Below are 26,171 nucleotides of genomic sequence, written 5' to 3' on the forward strand. Positions count from 1 at the left end.
ATAACACATATATTGTGTTATAGTAGTCTCAGATCGAGACTATACCAGACATCGTATAAATTAATCGGTCCATTCCCAATTATTTTCGTACATTTCAGCAGCTTGTATCTAATTGATTTAAAATATTTAATAAATACATTTATAACCATGATTTGATAAATCATTTAAAAAGGTTTTAAATGAAAAATCGTCAGCACTACGTTGTATGAACAAGAACACGTGTGCGTATGTGCACAGGTGGAAAATTCAATTATGCATCCTACATTTCTTCAAAAATGCTAAAAGTATCATTGATACCTGTATCTAACGTTCATTTCAAGTATTTTGTTAAAGAAATAACGTGGAAAGATATTCTTCGCTCAGTAGTTCTATGTTAACGTACACGGATTTTACGTATCCGTTTATGGTCCATGTTTTACCTTTGTCAAAAATGTGACTTAAAAACGAAAATAAAGTTCTAGACAACTTCATTTTACACAAATAAAGAGTCTAATGCAGATATGAGCACGCTGATGTGCACACTTTAAATGATGCAATGCCAATTTTAACAGTTTATGTCAGAACATCAAATTCATATCAAAGTAATGTTTAATATCGATTTTAATTTAATGTCAATCATTGGGATGGCCATCTGATTACCATAATTGCCTTTTGTGACTTTGTCTTAGGAATTAAAATTCGGATCAAATATAAAATGTCCGGCTGGCTCAGAAAAATTTTGGAAGCCCTGGACAGACTATAAAACATATTGCCCATAAATGGAGCATAAAAATAGTAAGACTTGTTACATACCCGCCAACTTTTGAAAGTTCCCATATGGGTTTTTACTGCACAACAACAATTTTAAAGGTTACAATTTTTAGCGAAATATTTTGCAAGATCTGGATTGTCTAGAAAAAGTGTCATATTTGTATGATGAACTTACATGCATTTTCCTTAAGTCTGTTTGCATGATTCTAGTTATATACTAAATCGGTAGAAAAAATATACATGAAGCTAGCAGACCAGGGTTTATTTTCCAGATTAAGAATATTAGATGCTTGTTGAAATTTCCAATTTTGAATTATGCACAAAGATGGACCTTTAACAGGTTGGGAACAACACTCCAAATGAGGGTAACCTAACTGGAAGATCACCACAACCCACTGTAAAAAATGAGCACAAAAAAAGTCATTTATATTCATATTATTTGATGAAACTTTTCCCCAAGAACTATGCATCTATTACAGTACTGAATGGTCAAAACATCATGTTTTTTTATCGACATAAATTTTGTCGTAAATGTAACCAAATGATGTAGAAATTGTGTTTTTTCTTCAAATTTCCATCAAATTGTAATGTTTATAATTCCCTTATTGCCTCTCTATTTAAATAAAATAAAATAATAAGAAGAATCTGTTTCTTGTTTTGTTTTGTTTTGTTTTTGACAAATGATTGTTCACTGCTTGCAAATGAATCATTATATTTATATATCTTATCTGTATATATTTTTGTTCATGTCTCCATCTCCTTATCATTGGTAAATGTATAGACAAATAAGAAAGAAATAAGCTCCACATGTATATTTGCAACATCGTAAATTAATTAAAAAAATAACATACACTAACATTAGTACTGCATGGATTTTAAGCATTATGAAAGTCATATTTGTAGAAATCTTAAAAAGACTTAAAAACAATGTAAAATGTCTTGCTATTTCTTAGCTTACACATTAAAATCTAATATATACTAACATTTATAAATTTAAATTTGTACTTGACCTTTTAATAGTCTAGTTGCACTTATTGTATGTTGACTTCTACTCAGTAATAAACAAATTTATGATATAAACTTCAATTTAATCCTTAAAAGGAGGTCTAGATTGCTAAAATAATTTATAAATTTTATTTTTTTTATTTGTCCAAAATCATTTAAATTCATTTAATCAACATCCTTTTATGATTATTTGATTAAAATATTAATCATTTATAGTCTTTTTACAATTTACATTTTTAAAAGCAAAATAACTGAAAACAGGATAAAAAAAAGGGAAGTAACAAAAAAGTATTTCAATATTCCCACTACACATCGTTTTGATAACACAACGGCAGTTAGCCGGAGGTAAACATCGTTGATTACCAGTATGTTTAACACCCAAGCTGTCAAGTGAAGCCATATAATTATACATCTTCTTTGATGTTCAGGTAAAATTTAACACAGGTGTCAATTACACCCGTACAGTAGTAAGAAATGATCAAATATGGCGTCTGAAAATTTTCATTCATGAAATATTTCATACACGGGAGTTTTTTCTCCTAAACGGGAGGACGGGAGGAGACCCCTGAAAACAGGAGTTTATACTCCCGTCGGGAGGTTCACATGTATGTTACGAAGGGCATCTAATTCATATGACAAAGGAAAACCATGAATAAAGACAACACTTTATATATCCTTTTTATATAAAAATAAAATCTTCTTGTCTGCAGGATTGCAAATTCGTAACTTCAAGGGCGAACTTGTAAACAGGGCGAGTTGTCCCGATACCAAATTCACGCATGCGTAATACAAATATCTACAGTTAAAACATCCTGTTACAAGTAAACAAATAACGTTCATGTGGATGAGATGAAATCTAATAATTTACATAAATAAAAGGGTCAGTTTTACAATCATAATTTACAAATTAAATGATTCAGATGCCTAATCATGTGTAAAAATCAGTGTCAGGAATCTTAAGTTGTTTTGAAATTGTAATACACAAAATGAATGCGGCATACAGAGACACAATGCCAATGGTCAGCCCCTTAAGTCTTCAGAAGACTTGACGTCTTCTTCCACTAATAACCTTATAAAGGCACATAACTCGAGAACAGTATGAGTGATGCTATCCAAATTTGTAATTGATCTGAGTTTTATTGTTATAAGTATAGTGAACAAGTTTCATAACATTTGGTTGAGGCAATCTTAAGTTATAGAATGGAAACAAAAAATCAGCATTTTTTCCAGTTGTAAAGAGGCATAATGCTAGAACAGTAAAAGTTCAGCCACCAGAATTAAAACTGTTCTTTGTTTTTTGGTAAAAGGCAGTATGAGTGATGCTACCCAAAGGAGAAGGTATGATAAGGGATGTTTTTGGCCCCCTCTCCAAAGAAGCCTTTATTCGTACCATTGCTAGCCTGAGTATAGAAACTTACAAAAAAAATGATTTTTTTATGTTCCGGTAAAAAGAAGGTTGCCTAGCAACCGTTTTCAATATATAATAGAATAAGCAGATATGAATGGCTGTATCTGTACAAATAACCATATTTCCAGATAAGATGGTTGGTTTGAGAATAACTTGAAGTTACAAAGGAATAGTCACTTCAATTTGAGTTTTCAAAATGCTTAGCAACAACCTAACAACAGAAATATTCCCTAGCAACGGTTAATTAAAGGTGATTTTTGTCCTTTTAAGAATGCATCTAGCATTGTTTGTGTTCATATAATGGTGTTACATTATAATACAATGTGTGAGTAATACTTATCTTTGTTTACTAGGTTTAGATTGAGCCTAGCAACACAAATGTTGCTTAGCAACAGCATAAAAACTTAAATTAAAGCTAACTGCAAATGAAATAGTCATTTTATTGTACTAATAGAAATAAATGCGAAAACAGAATGCATGTTCAAGAATTACAATTGGTAAGAAATGAAAATGTCAGTTTAATTGTAGCTCTATTGTATAAATGCTTGACAACAACGTAGCAACATAACTGGTGCATAGCAACGGTTAGCAATTTATAAGATACTAGTATGTTACAGAGTTTTTAGTCACTCTCTTAACATATGACTGCGTAAAAGTTCATTAGAAGATCTTTTCATAGAGCCATTTCTCTCACAAGAACAGTTGCCTAGCAACAGATTTTACTGAATACCACAAAATATCATTTATTGCTGAACTGTCTCTTTGAAATAGTTTTGAAATATTTAAAATGCTGTAGGTAGTGTCAAATGCTTAAAATTATCAAGATGCATATTTAGTATGCGTTGTGTTATAGTTATAGCTTCAATCAAGTAATAGCCATGATCTCTGGAAACCACTGAGGACTTTATTAGGCAATATTAAAAGCTTTCGTTTGCTTTTTGTAGTTAAAGTTATCAACATCATCATTCATGTATATATTTAATAGTATTTCCTTAGCAACAACAGCAAGTCAGAAGGGAAAGTGTTTTTACAAACATATTAAGATACTTTTCAAGAGTATTATTATTCTAGTTTGTACCATTTTATATTCTAAACTTAAAAATCAAAAGAATTAATTTATCATTGCTCCAAACAGGTAAGGTTTTCGACTTATGTAAGACTTATAAATTCAGTGGGTATCATGGAATCACAACATATATTTAATATGTGACTATTACATAACAGCTTTCTACTTTTTTTTTATGTTTCTACATTTTAATTGAACAGTCTTTTCTGATACAAAGTACAAGAATCTCATATAAGTTAAATGTATATGAACAGCAATTTGTTTAATAGCCTATGTACTCCTTATCGTCTGAGATGTGGATATTCTAATTTTAAGTATACCGAAAATTATATGAAAATATTGTTTTAATACTAATATTTGCATTGATCGATAAAATTCACTTACATGAATAAGTTATGACCATTTCATTATAGAAAAGTAATTCAACCACAATACAATGACTAAATCAGCATGATTTGGTAAATAATGAGAATAAGACATTAGCTATTTGTAAATGCTCATAAAATATGTGAATAATTACTTATTTAAACATTTTCTTGAAAAACAGAATTTTAATTAAAGTTATGCCCTAAAATATAAGTGAAAAGTAGCTGTCACATAAACACAGTTTGTATTCGTTATTTTACTCCTCTGGCAAAGAACCACAGTCACTTTCATCGGAACTCGGTATGTGAGATGCATCTAAAACAGATGTTTTAAAGTCTCTTCTTGATCCAGACTGCTGTTCAAGTCTTTGATACCCCAGATACCATAGCACACTTGCAACATGTGCACAACAACCAACAACTCGTGCTCCCGATTTGCATGTACAATACCATCCTTCTATATCTCCTTCGTCACTGTAACTTATGAAGACAGTATGGGAAAGTTTGTTACAGTGCCTTGATTGTATTTTAATTTTGAGCAGGTTTTCTTTGATTTTGCACACATACAGTTCAAATTTTCCGTCTTCACCTTCGTGTTCTCTGACATAGTAAGGGGCCTGTTTAAGCTGATATACCCCCATGGTTATTTCTCGTAATTTATCCATACTCAGAACTGGAAAATCTGCTAGTTCATCTAAAACATTTGATGCATCAACTAATTTGTAAATGGTACGTTTGGTCAATAAGCCTTCTTCCGTCACCATCTTTTGGATTGCATTTCCCTTTTTGCATTTTTCAAGCATTGCTTCGGCAATACTTTTATCCTCAGGGTGTGTACCAGCAAGTGGTGGTCGAAACTTGTTGCAAACGGCGCATACAATCCGTAATAAATCACCAATGATTGGAATGAAATGGTTAGAAACTACCTTGTCGAAGAACCTCCACTGTTTAACCCGTGCATTCACACTTTCAACGACCCATCTCACTTTAGTTACTAGTCTGCTGGCGTTGGCTTCTTCTACCGGGTGCTGTTTTGATCCCTTCTTCAGGTAAACAGGCATTTCTACGTTATACCCTTGTTCTTTTAAGAAGTCTACCACGTCTCTAAATCCCCTGTCGACCACACAAACATCGCTAGTCTCTAGCCACTCATTCATGCCTTCGGCATTGACAGAAATCATGTGCTTTGTTATTGCTGCGTCATTATTTTTTCCGTTTGCAAAATAGGGACCCAGTACTGACAGGATATATCCATCTGTTCCTACTATGACCATTGGTTTAACTAGCGGTCTGTTTTTATGCAGGCTGTATGATAATCTCTGGAATTCTGCATAAGGGAAACTCTGGCACTATGAATGCATCTTTGCACTTGGCTTTTTGCTAACGAAAATATTGTTCCAAGTATATGATTTGGAAGTCCTGTCCTTAGTTTTGTTAACAATACAGCTATACATGTGCGTACAGACCTAACATTGGTTTGACGTGCTGATACAATATATGAGGAGAGTTCATTAAATTGCTGCTTTGATAATCCAGTTAGATTGTAATAGTCACCATCAGATAATGATAATGGATTGTCAAAATTCAGGATATGAGAGGTTGCCAAGGTTTTTCTCACATTTTCTAATAATGAAGTTATATCAGAACGATTCATATATGTTGTAGTGTATTTTGCAGTTAATGCTTGAAGTGATGTGTCGTCAAAAAGTTGTTCAGATAAATGATGTTTGCAACAGCGTGTATTTCCATCTATGAAAACGGCATTTTTTATAAAGGCTTGGGTTCTTGCCTGTAAAGGAACTTTGCATAACTTATTTCTACTGGTACCTTCCTTCTTGCATACAATGCAGAATCTATGTGAAGTGTGAGTGGAAGAAATATTCAGTTCAATTTGTTTCGGACTTAATATTTTCGTGGATACAGCTTCTTCTGTATTTATAACAAACTCAGAATCACTGTCATCTGTAATACACTCGGAAAGACAGTTTGAAACTTTCTGTTAATTGTTTACTTTTTTTAGTGTTTTCCTATATATTGATCTACACTTCTCACATATCACATCATTTTCTTCAAGGTTTCGCTCAATTCTTTTTCTTACAAACTGTTTCCGTGCTTTAGTTGTTATCTTACATCTGGATTTTAGATGACATCTCCCACAAACCACACACTTGAAGTCTTTAGCCATCAGTCACCTGGATGTAAAAAAAAATAAAAATATCAGCATGTAAGATAAGATCAATTTTATTTCCTATAGAGGACCAATTACGGGCATAACCATTACAGTGATATTTATATTAAAAAAAATACAATATAGATAATACGAAAAAAAACATAACGTGAAATATACATCATGAGTTAATAATAAATGTAGTCATATAGGTGCAGGAATTTCTCGCTACATTGAAGACCTGTTGGTGACCTTCTGCTGTTGTTTTTTTTTTCTATGGTCGGGTTGTTGTCTTTTTGACACATTCCCCATTTCCATTCTCAATTTTATATAACCCGTAATGTTTAGTGTTTCTTGACCATGCACCAGAAGCAGCATTACATTCTTTATAAAATAGCTTTTATTTATATTCTAGCACTTTTAATCACAACATGCATAAATAAAAAATAAAAAAAGATAATTGTAGTATCCTTCTCGAGGATAGTGCTCATAAACAAGATTGTTAAGTAGTTATCAAAATGCAGAAGTCACCTGGGGCAGGTGCTTAAAGAATATAGTGACATGTTTGTTATATAGATAAGACCGTTGGTTTTCTCGTTTGAATGGGTTTATACTAGTAATTTGGGGCCCTTTATAGCTTATTGTTTGGTCCAAGGCTCCATGTTGAAGGGCGTACATTGACCTATAATGGTTTACTTTTAAAAAATATTATTTGGATGGAGAGCTGTCTCATTGGCACTCACACCACATCTTCCTATACCTATTTGTAAAGTTTTTGTGCAATGAGAATATTCCGAATTAGATATAGACTCTAGCACAATTTGACCCAATGCTCACTCTGATAAAAAAAAACAGGCAAAATTACACATAAAACACAAACAAATTGGAATCGAAAAAAAATTGCCCCCCCCTCCTTTTATTTACCTCCCCCCTTTGGAGAATTACCCTAAAGTAAATTTCAGCCTACTCCTTTAAGGTATGATATCTTGTATTACAATTTCAATGCGATACATACACTTTAACACAAGCTTTTGTCTGAAAACTTAAATATAATTCTTGCATGTATTTGGTAATTTTTTGGCCCCCAACTTCCTAAATGTATTACCCCCAAACTTAATCCCTACCTTTCTTTTGTGGTATTGAACCATCTAGTAAAATTGTAAAGCGATCCATTCACTTAAACTTAAGTTATTGTTTGGAAACCAAATGTGTCTTGGGCAACGACATGATAGCAATATAACTAAAAAAAATGTTGCGGTCGTATTAAAAGTCTTTAACAAACAGTTAAGATGCGTGAACTCGATAATATGTATCTGGTTTTTCGTACATGTATTTATTTTATTACATTTATATTACATAATGCCCCTTTCAAGTATCATCAATTAGACTGAATAATTTTGCAACTTACATTTAAGTTTAAGCCATGGGTATAGCTGTGACGTATAACAACGTATCTCGAATCTAAAAGAAGAAAAAAAGTTATGTTGATTAAAAAGGTATCATAGATTTTCGCTGTGGTTGGGGTTGGGGTTTGGTTACTGACTATCCTTTATGGCATAACTGTGCCGACATCACTTGCCGAATCATATCCTGTTCTAACCAGAAAATATTGAAAAAAATACCCTGTTCTAAACAAAAATACTGAAAAAACATACACAGGCTGTTCTATTCACGCTCAGAAAATGTATACCCTGTTCTAGACTGTAAAAAAATAGATGCCGTTCTAGACATGGGCTCTATACTGTATCTTAAACAGTTTGAGTTATATAAAAACATACCCTGTTCTAAACAAATATACTGAAAAAACATACCCCGGCTGTTCTATTCACGCTCAGAAAATGTATACCCTGTTCTAGACCGTAAAAAATAGATGCCGTTCTAGACATGGGCTCTATACTGTATCTTAAACAGTTTGAGTTATAAAGTGGAAAGACGACCCTGTTCTAACCAGCAGGACATGAAAAAGGGAGACGGTTCTAACAAGCAGGGTATGAAAAGTTACTCTGTTTTGAGGCACACTCATACCGCTAAAATATAGGAAGTAACACCCCTTGCAACAACACCGAAAAGGACACACAAGAATTGACTATAAAACTCATTCTAAAAAGGCGTAACTCAGCAGATGGATGGATACAAAGCAGAAATATATTTTTAGAAATACACAGAGTTGGCGTGACAGGGAAGCATAGCCTTTAATTGTTTGCTTGTTGGCAATTTAATCATTTAAGCTGAGAAGTCACTTTCAATAAAATTATGAAAGCAAATAACAGTAAATACTAATATTCATTATCTACAATTCCCGCATGATATAGTCATCTTTGTGCCTTTTAAATGTTTGTTATGTTTGTTATTTTCTTAAAGAACCGATTATTACATTCAAGTAATATTATTTACGTAATTTTATATATTTTAAAAAAAAAAAAATTGTGCCTGAGATTCGATCCATCATCGTCTAGATTGCAGAGCAGCGATGTTTACCATTGAGCCACGGCGGGTGAACTGTTTTACATCGTAATTTTAATGTACTTAAATGTTTTGACAAAATCAATTGATGGATATTTTTTCTCCCTAATTCAGTTGATAAACTAAATAAATATTGCTGGGTTGGTTAGTTTTTACACATATTGAAGTTGAAACAAAAAATACATTTTACCGCTGGTATTTCTACAGAAATATTTTTGCCATTGCTCATAAAATATGATCGTCTGCCGCGGCATCCCTGTCATCACATTATCTCAAGTTTATCGGCGATTTGTTGCTCTGTTTACAAAATGTTTTATAACAGATTTCTAATAAAATCATTTTTCAATTGATACAAAAAATATTGAAGTACATACCTTTGTTTTACGGCTCTCTGGGTTGCCAATGTAATCTATCGTGTCAGTTCCTTCCGACAGAAACAGAGTCACAAAATAAGTCTTACAATCCGGCATTTCAAAATCAACTATTAATTGTTCATTAAATAAAATTCGTGGTTGATTTCCATGTATTTATATCACTGGAAAAGTCATCAATAAGTCTTTTAACTTAATCTACGTGTATGAAAATGAGCTTGGAAACATGTACGTAAATTCGGGAAATAAAACGAGTTCATTCCGTCAACCGGTAAAAAGTAAGTTTTCGGTCAAAATTCCGACAGTTTTTTTTAAATTTCAATATAAGCGGACGCTCGCCCCAAAAAGTCCTTTTACAAGGTGACCTAACATTACATTTTTGACAATATCTAAAAATATCTTCTTGGGGCGAGCGTCCGCTCCTATTAAATTCATTCGATATTACTGTTACGTACCGACCATTTTGTTGTTTTTGCGTTACTAGGCAAAGAAAAACGTGTCGTTTTGATTCTTAAAAGTTAAAAATATTTGAACTTCAATGGTGTTTATATAAGTTCGATATTTATGGAAGTTAAAAAACATATATTTCAGAAAAACAATTGTCTTTAATTTTCCACTAAAATAGGGGGCCAATTAGATAGCTTATCATATCTTCTCCTTTGTACTTGATCTTGAGTTTTATTGTAATAAGTATTGTGTATAAGATTGGCAACATTTGGTTGAAGCAAACTAAAGTAAGAGAAAGAAATGTAATATTCAGCAATTTTTCTAAATGTAAAGGAACATAACTCTTTCCGGATGTACGGATGAACAGACAAACAGACAGACCGACAGATGAAAAGGACAAACATGGTTAAAACTTAATGCTTCTCTGCTATGACAGGGGCATATAATGATATATTTAGAAAAAAAACCAAAAAACATTAAATAAGAATGTTTCCGCTGCTATTTTTTACTTTATATCTATATTAACACAAACCTAATCTTAGTCATGTCCAGTAATACTTTATTACTAGCTATAGAATGTGGAGTATAACCAGTATCACTTGCTACTTCATTTCTCTTCTTTATTAACTCTCCATACAAATCATTCTACAAAATAAAATAGTGTAATCAAATCCCAAAGAGCAAAGGTATTTTCAACCTTACAAATACTAGTAGTACTGAATTAAAGGCACTGAAAATATCCCATGCACAGCTGGTCAGTGTTTAAGAGTAATAAATAAAAAGGAAATTTTTAGATTTTTTGTTCAATTATGGACAGGAGATAGAGAAAGGAACTCCAAGAATGATTTTGCTCATTAATAAATAAAAGTCAACCAATACAAAAATCAATTATAATAAATAAAATTTTAACGGACAAATCCTGATTCACAATAGACAAATCTGATTATAAGCAGAATAAAACCCTATGGTGTTATAAAATATATAACCCCCCTTTTCATCCCACTAAATGGTAAAATAATATGATATCAAAAATAGACAAAAGTACCTCTGTACTTGCCTGTAATTTAACAACTCTTGGACTGACTACAGCCACAGGTTTTGGAGGTGAAGATTTCTTTGCCGATTGATTTCCTGCAGGATTGTAATAGTAATTTGATGGAGTCCAGTTTGATGCTGTCACTTTCTGTGGTGTAACATTCATCTGAGGTCTTGGACTGTAATAAAACAATCAATTAACTACCTTTTAAATATTTAAATAGAACATTATTAACAAGCAAAAAACTGGCACTGCCAACTGATACTCCCTGTACATTTTTTAGATAAAACTTTTATCTCAATGGTTCAAAAAACAAATATGCTTGTAAAGACAAATTACATGTAATATTATTGCACACTATTCACCTCTCTAATGTGTAACCATTCAGAATGTGAAACCACCCCAATTTTATTTTTTTTAAATATCAGTGACCTTGGTCCAACTTTAATAAAAGTAACCTTGACCTTTGATCTCTTGACCCCAAAAATTGATAGCCTTCATGTCCTTTTCTTTTCCATTTGTATAAATTTCAATCCAATCAAAACAAAGGAATCTCATGTTACCATCAGGAAATCATTTTCAAAACCTTGAACTATTGACCCTAAGGTTTCTTCTCCCTTACTATATATTTCATTTTCTGATCTCTACAAAGAGCAGAGGATACTAAAATTACCACCTAGAAAAAAGTAAAATCACAAAAATACTAATCTCTGAGTAAAATTCAAAACGAAAAGTCCCTAATCAAATGGCAAAATCAAATGGTAAAACAAATCCAACGAATTGACAACAACTGTCAAATTAACCATTAGTTTCTGACAGAGGGAAAGATAGAAGTGGCTGGTATCACGGATGGACAGACAAAGTAATTACTATATGCTCTTGCAAATTTTTCAAGGAATATAACAAATATGTTATTCTTTTAGTAAACAACTCACAATTCAGCAAATATATAGTTATAAAAGATTTGATAGTTATCTTTATATCAAAACTAAAACTTAATACAGTGTATGGCCTTAAAATAAAAATATAATGTTGTATGTTGTGTCTTCATCAGAAAATATAGATATGAGGATTGAGACTTACAGTATCTGCACTGTTACTCTAGGTCTGTTATCAGCAGCCACCATGTCGGTCATGGGAACAATTTTCAGCGAATTTTTTGATGGATCTCTCATCCACATGTCACCTTTAGATGACAGGTGGACAGTGGCTCCAAATCCACCCTGTACAGCTTCCTCCTCTAAATAACCTTCATAAATTAGTGCTTTACCTGTAAATACCATAACAGAAATAGTGAGAAACAGGTATCACAATTTTTTGACATTTAACCAATTAAAAACATTATGATAAATCATTTATCTTGTAAAAAGATAATAGTCTCCCTAAATCAAAAATAGTCCCTATATAATGGACCTTCACAAACCATCATATTAAAAGCTGTCCTTTATATGTACCTTCACTGCAGGTCATTCAGACTTTTTTCATTATTGCATTCGTCGCTCGCAAGTAAAAACATATCATGTTCTAAAATTAAATTTGGTACAAATAAAATGTAAGATCTACTTCATTAATAATATTCCTATATTCATTTTGTTTTACTCAAACACTTACCAAAGGCTTTCCACCAATTCAGTTTTCTATACCTTAAAAAAAAAGAGTTAAATTCAAAAAGATATATGAGAGAAAATTTATTGCTTATAGCAAAATGTCACAAATAAGTTTCTAATAAAACAAAAATGTTTCCTTAGTAACGAACAAACCACGAACAAATGCACAGACGAGAAAACATAGTGCCCATAAATAGGGCATAAAATATTATTCAATCAAGTTTAAATACTCATTCATTCATAAGCAGTGTTTGTTCTTATTTTTCAAAAAAATATGTATTGTATTTTTTCTCTTGAAAGGGATTGATAAATAATGATGGATTGTTTTTAGGGATCAAACACATGACTAATAGCACTTGAGTTTGGCAAGCAACTGCCAGACTGCCAAGGCAGTTCAAACTGGTAACAATTGATATCTTAAAGTGTCTATCCTGAATATACTGTGTAATCAATTTTAATCGAGGGATACCAAATTTCTGTCGTAATCACAAATTTCAATGTTCAACTAGATACTGTTAATTTTCTTTATTGCTTGAATGCAGACATTGCTCAAGCCAATAAATCCAAGAAAACAATATTTTTTTCTCAATCAAAGAACATAAGTATCCATATCAAGAATATGTCCATTGTACACAGATGCCCCATTCACACTATCATGTTCAGTGGACTGCAAAATGTGGGTCAAAACTCGAATTTGGCATAAAAATTAGAAAGATCATACCATTGGGAACATGTGTACTAAGTTTCAAGTTGATTGAACTTCAACTTCATCAAAAGCTACAATGACCAAAAACTTTAACCTGAAATGGTACAGATGGACGGACAGAAGAATAGACTGACGAACCTCCGCTCAGACCGAAAAACATAATGGCCATAAATTGGCCATAAAAATAATAAATGAACAGTATATTGTTCACCTAATATTTATTTATACTTACTTTCCAGAACCAAAAAGTGGATGCTTGTAAAATCTGGATACTTTTTGTGTATTGGATCCCATGAGGAACTGAACAGGTGTGTTTAAACCATATCTACCCCCTAATACCTGTAATGGCACAAACATATTAAACCATATCTACCCCCTAAAATCTGTAATGGCACAAAAATGTTAAACCATATCTACCCCGTGTAATGACACTTTATGTGGTAAATATGTTACACTATATTTCAAAGTTTCGCTATCTTCAATTTTTTTTAGACCATTAAATATACAAACATTCAAACATTTATATATTAATGAAGCAAGTCATCTTTGTTTGCACCTGTCTTAAGTCAGGAATCTGATGAACAGTAGTTGTCGTTTGTGTATGTAATTTATAAGTGTTTCTCGTTTCTCGTTTTTTTATATAGATAAGGCTGTTGGTTTTCCCGTTTGAATGGTTTTACACTAGTAATTTTGGGGTCCTTTATAGCTTGTTGTTCAGTGTGAGCCAAGGCTCCGTGTTGAAGGCCATACATTGACCTATAATGGTTTACTTTTTTAAATTGTTATTTGGATGGATTGTTGTCTCATCGGCACTCACACCACATCTTCCTATATCTATCTACTCTAACTAAGAAGATGGTTGAATACCCATATTTCTACTAGAATTGTAAAGATCATTTAACTCAAAAGAAAGGATTTTCTCTTTAAAGCTGCAAGTATAAAGTATAGAAACATACCTCTATCACAGATAAGAGCTCTTTAGCTTCCTTGCTGTAATCTACTGGACCATCTATGTCTGATATATCTTGACTCATACTGGAATTCTTGTTTCTCTCACTTCTACAAAATTATGAACACAAAATTTAACTCTCTTTGCACCCAATTCCTGAATAAAATTGTGCATAATGTTTTTGAAAATCAATAGACTTCTAAAGTCCACTTGACAAGTTACATTTATAAAGACTTTCATAATAGTGAGATCATTTTTTTCTTATCATATCAACATCATCTGAAAAATGCTTTTAAAAGCTGATTTATATAAAAACAAGAATGTGTCCAAAGTTCATGGATGCCCCACTCGCACTATGTTCAGTGAACAGTGAAATTGGGGTCAAAACTTTAATTTGGAATTAAAATTAGAAAGATCATATCATAGGGAACATGTGTACTAAGTTTCAAGTTGATTAGACTTCAACTTCTTCAAAAACTACCTTGACCAAAAAATTTAACCTGAAGCGAACGGACGAACAGACACAGACAGACAAACGGAGGCACAGACCAGAAAACATAATGCCCCTCTACTATCATAGGTGGGGCATAAAATAAGATGTTATCCATGAGGGTAGGAATGCCCTGTATTGTCAGGGGTCAAATTGTAATTCTGACTACTGTTAGCTTCAAATTGGTATCAGAATAATATTACCATTATTCATCAATATTTCATATCCTGGTTTGTCAGAGGTCTAAAATAATAATCCTTACAATTATTTCTTAGAAAAATTAATGTGATTCGTCAAAATCAGTGAGTTGATTTTTTTTTTGTCTAAAAGAAAGTGTACATATTATTGTAATGCACCAAAAACTAGTTAAAATCATTTAGCAAGAATTTTTACTGCTATTTGTCATGAAAGTACCCCCATTACAACTCTCATATATTAATACCTCCTTCTACAGTTATCACAGCAGTTTTCTGTTCCTCCAATATCATCTAAATTTCTACTTTCAAAGTGAGCCAACAATAATCTGGAAGGATAAAAAAAGCATAAAACACATATCATACAACAATTAGTACAGATATTCAATGTTATGGACTATAACATTAATGAGCCTTAATCCAAGTAATTTTAAACCTTACAGCTATCTCAAAAATTGGCAAAATTAATTTTTATGATCATGACATATACTTATCCTCTTCATCCCAAGTGGGACATAGAGCCACATGACATATATATTCAATTTAATAACATCATATGGCAACGAGTTTCTTATTCATCCATGCCCATGCTTCTTTTACTTTTTCTGTATGGAATACCTGTGCCAGTTATTTATCTTTGGCCATTGATTTTTTTCTGCACTGGTAATGGTCTTACTAAATATTACCTTGACAAAAATTGAACCATCAGTGTAAGATGTCGATTTGAAAAGCTCACTAGAGCTTGTGTTATGTAGTTTATTGAATATAAACTCTAAATAAAAATTTGAATCTTGAAAAGAGTGTATGACATCATGATTTCTTTTGTGTATTTGGCAATGTACTTTTGGTAATCCACTGATTGAAATAATTGAATAAGTTTACCTCAAGATTGTGTCTACATTTATTTTATACTGTGGTCTTTCCTTTTGTTTACACCAAGCTTAAGATAGCCTTAGGCGTCCATTCTTTCACTATCAATCAACAGTTTATTTTATATCCACAGATATATGAAATAATATATCACTATAAATTAGCTGAGATGTAAAGCATTAATTTACATGTTCTCGGACAAATAGAGAAAAATCTTGAAGAAAACCTACCTTCGTCTACATTTTCCAGTGTTGAGATATTCCTGCATTTTGCTTAACATCTTCATCTTGTGAGTTTTAAATTTTGGGTTTGTTATTTCATTTATAAAATGCCTGAAAAGTGAAAATATTATTATTTTATTTTAGGATTTTTTGTTAAGATTCATGAAAAACTACAAAATATATGATATCATGTAAATTATATTAGTCTACATCAAATTTTTATAGTGTTTGGCTTAATCTATAGTTTTTGATTAAACACTTAGGCATATTAACTACATGATTTAATGGTAAAATAGCAGACAGTGAGAAATTCTCATGCATTTGTTGAACGGGATTTAAGGCACAATTCTATCTACAAATCATTATCATACACTAATGTAAAAAATTCCAACTTCAGATGTGCAGACATTACATGAAATTATTGACAAAGACGGAAAATGTTCTTGACATTTTTACGTGAAGTCCAACGTTCATATCAGGCATCTGTTTAAATTCAGAATGATGGAATGAGACATGATAACAGACATCGCATTATATACCATAAGACAATAGGAAGGGGTCAAATTGTTCTTCTTTGACAGATTGATGAAATCTTTTAATTTTGATAAAATTTTTAAATCAATTAGAATTTAGCTGTCTAATGAACAATAATGAATGTCTAAACAAGTACACCTTACTTGGGAATTGAGATGAACAACCCTAACTGATAGGCATATAGAATAATTATTCTTGTGTGAATTATATGCAAGTATGAATTTCAAAAATAATTTCCTACCTACCTAGACACATTAAAATCTGCTGCTGAAAAAAAAGCATGGCAACTGCTTGGGAGACCATCTCTACCAGCTCGGCCTACTTCCTGGTAATAAGATTCTATATCTTTGGGGGCTGAAAAAGAATAAACATACATCTTAATTAAGATTCTATATCTTTTAGAGCTGAAAAAGAATTTATAGGCATCTTGACTGAAATTATTAGACTCCTGGTAATAAGATTCTATATCTTTGGGAGCTAAAAAAAGAATTTACAGACATCTTTTTAAAATTGAAGATAGTAAATAGAAATAATTTTTTGGGGGGTAAATTACATCCTAGGGCTGAATGGGATATAGAAAATTCCTTGGTCTTCTCTTATATTGACAGGGAAAACACTTGTTTTAGTGAGATGTCTGTTTGGCTTTGTAGAATGTATAAATGTTCAGTCCAGTCAGGTAAAAATGAGAAATTGAATATGTTTCCTATTCGCCAATCAAATTGCACTATGAACAATTTCAACAACTCTCTGACAGGTCAGCTTAGTGATTTTTGCTTTTCAAAATTTCTGCTCTCTATGCATTCATTTCCCATTGAGTCAAAAAAAAATCCCCTACATCCTGGTCATCCTAATCTGCTGAATCTACACATTGTATAATTTGTGAATTTGTTCTCATACTGAATACTGTAAATTCAGAAATTATTGCGTGCATTTATTTTTGCGATTTTGTCATTTTACACATGAATGCAATTTTAATTTTTATGATTTTGAGAAAAGTCATGCTTAATTCAGTTAAAATATTACAAAATGCGAGTTTTAATTATTGCGTTTACAACTCAGTCGCATTATTCGCAATAATAAAAACCTCGCAATAATTTCTGAATTTACAGTATTCATAAAACATTTGCCACTGGACTTTTGACAAATTTTCTAGTAAATTAAACTTTTTCATTTCTTTCCAAAAGTCAATATTTACTTTATAAATGTTTCCCTTATTGTTTAAACTTTAATCTGCCATATAAGTTCATATTTTTATGTATTTTTCTCCCACACCTTCTTATAAATATGTTTTTTCTTACCACCATAATGTATGACTTTCCTGACATCAGGTTTGTCTATCCCCATACCAAATGCTACTGTCGCTACCACTACCTATAAACACAAGAATAAATGGGAATATTATAATGTTAAGAAAGTTTTGAAATAAAACAACCATACATTTACTACTACAAGACTGTCAGTGGGAAGTTTCAGTCATGGGTGTCATAAAAAGGTAAAATGCAAAATATGCTGATATATATAACAAATACTTCATCAATGGCAAGAACACTCTTTTGGGCCTTAGTTTTTTTTAAAACAAAGGGTTCCAAAGACTTTGCTTGCCCAATAAAAATATGCCAGAAATATAGATTTCCATTCTGCTGTTAAAATTCAGAAATTATTGTGTGCATTTATTATTGCGATTGAGTCATTTTAGACTGAAATGCAAAATTGAGATAAATCCTGTTGAATGCATAAAACAAAATAAAAAATTATAATCTTGTCGCATTTTTCACAATAATAAAAACGTTGCAATAATTTCTGAATTTACATTATTTACAACTATCCTTAGCACCTGTGAACTTTGACTAAGGGAACCTCAAATTACCAAATGAAAGGCATTTGTTTTCATTTTGTACACACAGAAGGACGAAAAAACAATGACTTTATACTCCTGGATTGTGTGGGATAATTTAGAATTAAATACTGTGGATTCATTATTATTCGTTGAATACCAATTTTCGTGGTTTTCTTTGGTACAGTTGAACCACGAATTAAAATGTTCAACGAATTACACATTTTCTATAGGATATGTATGCAGTGATTACTAAAACCACAAAATCAAATACCCACGAAAATGCAAGTTTTCCTCAATCCATGAAAATTGATACCAACGAAAATAAATGAATCCACAGTCCTCTGTTTAAGGATCTAAAGGCTTATTAGCAATTTCAATACATGTCACGTTATAGGTTGAATTTTCTAAGGACATTATAAGCCAATCATAACATTTTGGTGTAGGATTGGTAAATATTACATCAGAATGCATCTGATTCTTAAAAAGCAAATTGTTTTCTCCAGACTGTTTTATTATGTTAAGATATGGACAGATAAGAAGTATGGAATGTCGATTAATGGCATAATCTTATTTATGTCTGATTGAGAGTTCTAAGTATGCTCTATATTAAATATTCATGCATGCTTACTCAATCAACTGATCTTAGTTGTATTTACCTGGACTTTATCATTCACAAATTTATGGTGGGCTTCTTTCCTAGCATCTAAGCTCAAGCCAGCATGGTAAGGGAGAGTGGCTACATTCATACCTAATATGTAAAGAAATTAACTTAGTGACTTTTAAATATACATTACAACCAGAACTGTTTTCACCCTGGTACATATGTACTAAATACTAGTAGTGTCTTGTCTAAAACTTGTAGACTTCATTTTTGGGCCTTTTATAGCTGACTGAAGTATTTGCCTTGCTCATTGTTGAAGGCTGAATGGTGATCTATAGTTGTTAATTTCTATGTCATTTGGTCTTTTGTGAAGAGTTGTCTCATTGGTAATCACACCACATCTCCCTTTTTTGTATTAAGAATTCTTACCTAGCCATACAAGTTTAGCCCTTTTACAAACAGTGACCCTATGATTCTTATTTTTGATAGCTTGTGTAATTTGGTTTCTGGCTCATTGATCTTAACCCTATGGGCACAGGACGTTTGCGCTTTTTTACCTGTAAAACGATAGGACATTTGCGCTTCAAATACTATGGACATTTGCGCTTTTAATTTTGATTCACCTGTATAAAATTGATCGGACATTTGCGCTTTTTACCTATAGTCGACTACCTGTAATCTTAATGAGAAGTTATCATTACGTAAATACATTTAATTTATATTTGTCATTAGTAAGTTCAAATTTACACAGCCTTGATCATGGATTTTAAAGTTATAGAGACTAGACCGGGTTATGGTTGTTGTAAGAAATTTGTTTCCATCAGCTCTGTTGAAGTGCTGCATTTTCAATCTGTCACAAGCATGGTGGAGAAAATTCAAGCATTATGAGTCTCTAAAGAATACAAGGAATGTACAACTGAAGTGGGAAGGAGAAACTCGATCATTTATTTGAGATGTGGGCTAAGTACCAATCAGGACAGATAACAAGAGCAATTTTTTTTTCACTCATTGGGCTTCAAATATCAAGCTAAAACTGACCTGTAATAATTGTGATGACAGTACTTGGTTTTATTTCTTAAGAATGTTTACATTTAGCTGTACATAAACTTTAAAACACATATCAACAATGTGCTATGAAATGAATTTAAAACTTTTAAAGCCCGGATAAAAGAGGAGGGAAGTCATAGATATATATATAAAAAAAAAAAGCGCAAATGTCCTATGTAAAAAGCGCAAATGTCCTATGTAAAAAGCGCAAATGTACATTTTTAAAAAGCGCAAATGTCCTATGTTTTGAAGCGCAAGTGTTCACAAAAAAAAGCCCAAATGTCCTATGAAAAAGCGCAAACGTCCCGTGCCAAACCCTATAGCTTGTTTCAATTATTTACAATGTATAACCACATTGAAAACCAATTTTAAATGTATTCTAAATTTTGAAGTGACAACTTCTAAATTAATTTTTCAAAATATTGAACACACTTAGCCTCCAAACCTTTGAGAACAGCCGTAGTTTCCATGGTAGCCTTTTTAGTTGGACAGTATATAATTGTTGATCCCTCAAATTCAAACTTTGATCCATTTTTTGTCATGTGAGTTTTTAGGTCCCTTGATGGATCACCTGATTTACTACTGACTGACAGGAACAAATTGGGTCTGAAAAGTGGATGACAAAATTATCACAGGTAAAGAGTGCCATTTTTTAATTATGTTCAGTGTCTGTGATTACAAGAAATAAAAAGTATGCTCTTTTCATCTTTAAATAAATATATTTTAGTTACATAAAAGTTTTTTATATGTCATAGGCAAAAATATTGAATGTTTGTTTCAATGACCATTAAGGAATAAAAAAAAAAGCCTTTAGTTCAGTGGTTCTCGTTGGTTGATGTCTGCAATATTTATTTTTCATAATTTGTTTTGTTAGTTTTCTCAATTGAATTGTATCATATTGTGTGTCAGGCCTTTTTTTGCTGACCATACAGTATAGGTTTTGTCTGATTGTTGAAATCAGTAGGATTGTCTATAATTGCTAACATCCAATTCATTTAAACTTTGGTGGATAGTTATTTCATAAGCAATCATACCACATCCTTATTGTTATATTTATACTAGATACCATCAGGATCATTACCCAAGCTTGATTGAAATAGCTTAGGTACTTTCAGGGGAGACGATCTTTGAAAATGTTTATGACAATAGACATAAACAACAGAAGCTAAGTGATAGCAATAATTCACAATGACCTTAAAAATTTGAAAGTTTGATCGTTTGAAATAACAGATGGAGCCTTAAAATCGATTCCTTTAAACTAAAAGAATTGATTTACTGAATTTAATCAGGACAGGCACCTGACAGGTATCCGTTTCAATTTTTTAAATTACATATATAATAACTAGTTTATAAAGTAAATTTTATGAAAAGTATCATTTGAGTATCTGTATTTAAGTAGGGCAATTATATATACAAATATGCTCAAATGAAACTAAAACTTTACAATTTTTTTAAGTAACAATCCTAATCATATAATATTGAAAAACAGTTTCAGGGATTAAGTGTCACACAACATAAATATGCCATAATTATCTCCCCTGTCAGTATACATACCTCATATTTAGACATGATGTCTTGATTCATTAAGTGAACAAAATCATTACAACATATTGACCATGTATCATTTGATTTGCTTCATTATCATTACGATAATCATATTGTTATATTTTGAAAGTTGGAAGTTTACATAATTTATTAGTGATACATATTGATTATACCTATCAAATCCTGTACAAGTTGTCACTGGGTCTTTCAAATTCAAACTTCTACAAATATCTCGTCGAACTTCTTGTGTGGCTGTGGCTGTCAAAGCCATAATAGGTATCTAAACAATCAAAATAAAGAGCACATGATACACCCGGTAAAAATCTAAAAACCAGATTATATTCCATTTTTTAGATATATATCCCCTTTTTAATGAATAACACCCATAACTCGAAAAAGTAAGATCTAAAATGTATAAAAATGAAAAGGGAGCTCATGTCAATATATATAAACAATTCAGCAAAGTAATATTCAAATTGGTTAACAAGAATGTGTCCACAGTACACGGATGCCCCACTCGCACTATCATTTTCTATGTTTAGTGGACCGTGAAATTGGAATAAATTCTCTAATTTGGCATTAAAATTAGAATGATCTTATCAAAGGTAACATGTATACTAAGTTCAAGTTGATTCGACTTCTACTTTATCAAAAACTACCTTGACCAAAAACTTTAACCTGAAGCGGGACAGACAGACGAACAAAAGAACGAACTGACGGACAGAGGAAGGGACGCACAGACCAGAAAACATAATGCCTCTCTACTATTGTAGGTGGGGCATAAAAAAAAATTGAGTTATTGTCAGACATGTTGATGACAGACAGCCGGACTGACAATGGTATACCATAATATGTGCTGTAAACAGGTGTATAATAATAAACAACATGTACATCTTAAATAAAATAACATGAGAAAATAAAATGGCACTTTAATAAATCTAAATTTTGAGCAAAAATAACTTCTTTGGCTCATGTGGTCCTTAAGCAAATGATACTGTGGATTCATTTATTTTCCTGGGTACCAATTTTCGTGGATTAATGAAAACTTGCAAGTTTGTGGATATTTAATTTCTAGGTTTTGACAAAGCCTGCATACAAACCTATAAAAAAATTGTTATTCTTTGAACATTTAATTTCATGGTCCACCAGTACCCAGGAAAGCCACAAAAATTGGTATCCAACAAATATTAATGAATCCACAGTACATCCTTTTAAAAAATAAATTTCTAGAATACTTTAGTTAAAATTTCTGATTGGTTTAACTGATTTCAATCAAACATAAAAATATGGCAATTGTGGTATTTTCAGGTAATATTTTGTGTTGTCATACATGTATTTCCTATTGTTTGTGAAATTTGTATCTTTGTTAATACTTACATCAGGAAATCTATGCTTCAGGTCACCTAGTGATCTATATGCTGATCGGAAGTCATGACCCCATTGTGACACACAATGTGCTTCATCTATAGCTATCAAATCTATCCCTGTAAATAAATTAAACAGTATCTAAATCTACTGTTTTAAGCTTTCATATAGTTTTTCTTTCAAAAAGTCTTTTATATTCACAAGTATCAGACATTATGTGAATTAAAACATTTCATATTCAGTAAAATACGTGTGAAATTACAATATGTTTGTAGGAAGTTTCCAGGAGATAATCATATTTTCTTTCAAAAAGACTTTCTTCAAAAGAATAATGTTTTAGGTTATCTCCCCATGGAAACTTATCAATAAGGTATTGTTATTTCACACATAATATTTTACCAACCAGATGCTCCGCAGGGCGTAGCTTTATACGACCGCAGAGGTTGAACCCTGAACAGTTGGGGCAAGTATGGACACAACATTCAAGCTGGAGTCCGCTCTAAATTTGGATTGTGATTAAATAGTTGACACAGCATAGGTTTCTGACACAGAATGAATGTATTCAAATGAACTTAAAATTTTTGTTTTCTCTTAGAGCAATTCACTATGCTGTTGAATATTAATCCTCTCAAAAAAATGTTTGAAGAAATTTTCTTTTTATTTATGAAATTTCAAATGAGAAAAATTGAACCCAATTTTTTAAATCACATCCCCCTTTCCCTTATTCCAAAACTAATTTCAATTAAGATATTCTAATGGAGTTTGCAACAATTACTACTCATTTAAATACATCATAAAATATTAAGATGTAAAAAAACTGCTTGTTATCACTGAATGGTAAAGATTATTTAAATTTATCAGTTGGTAGTAAAAAGTGAATATACATTGTATATTGTATATAACGAAGATTTAAGTTGATTCTGGACAAAGAAAGATAACTCCAATTAAAAAAAATTCTTGCAGATATTTCATGCTTACTTTACTGGACAAAGAAAGATAACTCTTAATTAAAAAAAAAATTGCTATTTCACAATATTGTGAAATAAGATATTTCTTGCCATTGCACAATACTGTGCAATTGAAAAGACTTGCTATTGCACAATACTTAATATAATAATTTTAGATCCTGATTTGGACCAACTTGAAAACTGGGCCCATAATAAAAAATCTAAGTACATGTTTAGATTCAGCATATCAAAGAGGCCCAAGAATTTGATTTTTGTTAAAATCAAACTTAGTTTAATTTTGGACCCTTTGCACTTTAATTTAGACCAATTTTAAAACTGGACCAAAAATTAAGAATCTACATACACAGTTAGATTTGGCATATCAAAGAACCCCAATTATTCAATTTTTGATGAAATCAAACAATGTTTAATTTTGGACCTTGATTTGGGCCAACTTAAAAACTGGGCCAATAATCAAAAATCTAAGTACATTTTAGATTCAGCATATCAAAGAACCCCAAAGTTTCAATTTTTGTTAAAATCAAACTAAGTTTAATTTTGGACCCTTTGGACCTTTATGTAGACCAATTTGAAAACGGGACCAAAAATTAAGAATCTACATACACAGTTAGATTCGGCATATTAAAGAACCCCAATTATTCAATTTTGATGAAATCAAACAAAGTTTAATTTTGGACCCTTTGGGCCCCTTTTTCCTTCACTGTTGGGACCAAAACTCCCAAAATCAATACCAACCTTCCTTTTATAGTAATAAACCTTGTGTTTAAATTTCATAGATTTCTATTTACTTATACTAACGCTATGGTGCGAAAACCAAGAAAAATGCTTATTTGGGTCCCTTTTTGGCCCCTAATTCCTAAACTGTTGGGACCGAAACTCCCAAAATCAATACCAACCTTCCTTTTGTGGTCATAAACATTGTGTTTAAATTTCATTGATTTCTATTTACTTTAACTAAAGTTATTGTGCGAAAACCAAGAATAATGCTTATTTGGGCCCTTTTTTGGCCCCTAATTCCTAAACTGTTGAAACCAAAACTCCCAAAATCAATCCCATCCTTTCTTTTGTGGTCATAAACCTTGTGTCAAAATTTCATAGATTTCTATTAACTTAAACTAAAGTTATAGTGCGAAAACCAAGAAAATGCTTATTTGGGCCCTTTTTGGCCCCTAATTCCTAAAATATTGGGACCAAAACTCCCAAAATCAATACCAGCCTTCCTTTTATGGTCATAAACCTTGTGTTAAAATTTCATAGATTTCTATTCACTTTTACTAAAGTTAGAGTGCGAAAACTAAAAGTATTCGGACGACGACGACGACGACGACGCCAACGTGATAGCAATATACGACGAAATTTTTTTCAAAATTTGCGGTCGTATAAAAATATGATGTTTTAATTCAAATGATGTCTGATTTGTATGAATATAGTAGACCTACTTCTTTTTACAGATTCATTTTAAGATATTATTAGTTTCCTAATACAATATATATGGGGTCAGTTAGTTCTAAATAAGGTGAGAAATTAATCTTTGTAAATAAATAGTTTGAACTGAAAAAAATGTACTTTTTGTTTTTAGTTTTGAAGCAAAAAAAGCCAGTTTACTTCAAACTTTTTATAAAGATTCAAATCTTGACCATAATTTTTCATGACAACAGCATATTCAAATACTTAAAGAATGAGCGGACAGTTTTGTAATTAAAATTATAATTATATAAGTAATTGATATTGTGTGCAAAGTACATAAAGCAGCATTTTTCAATCACATATTAAGGAGTATAATTCCTGATTGACAATTCGAAAAATCTTTTAAATCCAAAATGACCTGAATGAAGAAACAGATGGAATGATTCACTATCACTATATACCAGCTGCCCTATAGAGCAATGGTATAATAATTCAGTATACTTATATATAGGTACTAAACTACATCATATTACTTACCCACTGAGTTGTGTAATTTGTCCAGTTTATTCATTCCTGCATTGACAAACTCTGGTGTGATGTACACCAATCTGTATTTACCTCTTCAATAAAATAAAAGATCAATTGAAAATTTACCAAATAGTTAGGGGTAAGATTATAACTATTCAAATTAAGAATATGCTTTTCTCTTGACATATTTCACTTTATGAAACATTACATTGTTCAATATTTAT

At 31.6% G+C, this 26,171-nt stretch overlaps 1 protein-coding gene across 1 annotated transcript in view; it reads right to left on the reverse strand.

Moving 5' to 3' along the window:
- LOC134706677 (bifunctional 3'-5' exonuclease/ATP-dependent helicase WRN-like) overlaps positions 1-26,171 on the reverse strand; it is a 69,262-nt gene that overhangs the window by 21,230 nt on the left and 21,861 nt on the right. The window contains exons 9-23 of the mRNA XM_063565824.1: positions 25,957-26,039; positions 23,057-23,163; positions 21,853-21,959; positions 20,580-20,740; positions 19,143-19,234; positions 17,948-18,020; positions 16,895-17,003; positions 16,125-16,226; positions 15,273-15,353; positions 14,348-14,450; positions 13,624-13,730; positions 12,690-12,721; positions 12,162-12,348; positions 11,100-11,256; positions 10,575-10,687 (exon numbers count right to left, since the gene is read on the reverse strand). Coding sequence (XP_063421894.1) covers positions 10,575-10,687; positions 11,100-11,256; positions 12,162-12,348; positions 12,690-12,721; positions 13,624-13,730; positions 14,348-14,450; positions 15,273-15,353; positions 16,125-16,226; positions 16,895-17,003; positions 17,948-18,020; positions 19,143-19,234; positions 20,580-20,740; positions 21,853-21,959; positions 23,057-23,163; positions 25,957-26,039 — 1,614 coding nt within the window. The remainder of the gene's footprint in view (positions 1-10,574; positions 10,688-11,099; positions 11,257-12,161; positions 12,349-12,689; positions 12,722-13,623; positions 13,731-14,347; positions 14,451-15,272; positions 15,354-16,124; positions 16,227-16,894; positions 17,004-17,947; positions 18,021-19,142; positions 19,235-20,579; positions 20,741-21,852; positions 21,960-23,056; positions 23,164-25,956; positions 26,040-26,171) is intronic.

Source organism: Mytilus trossulus, chromosome 2 (assembly GCF_036588685.1).
Source record: "Mytilus trossulus isolate FHL-02 chromosome 2, PNRI_Mtr1.1.1.hap1, whole genome shotgun sequence".
Classification (NCBI taxonomy): Eukaryota; Metazoa; Mollusca; class Bivalvia; order Mytilida; family Mytilidae; genus Mytilus; species Mytilus trossulus.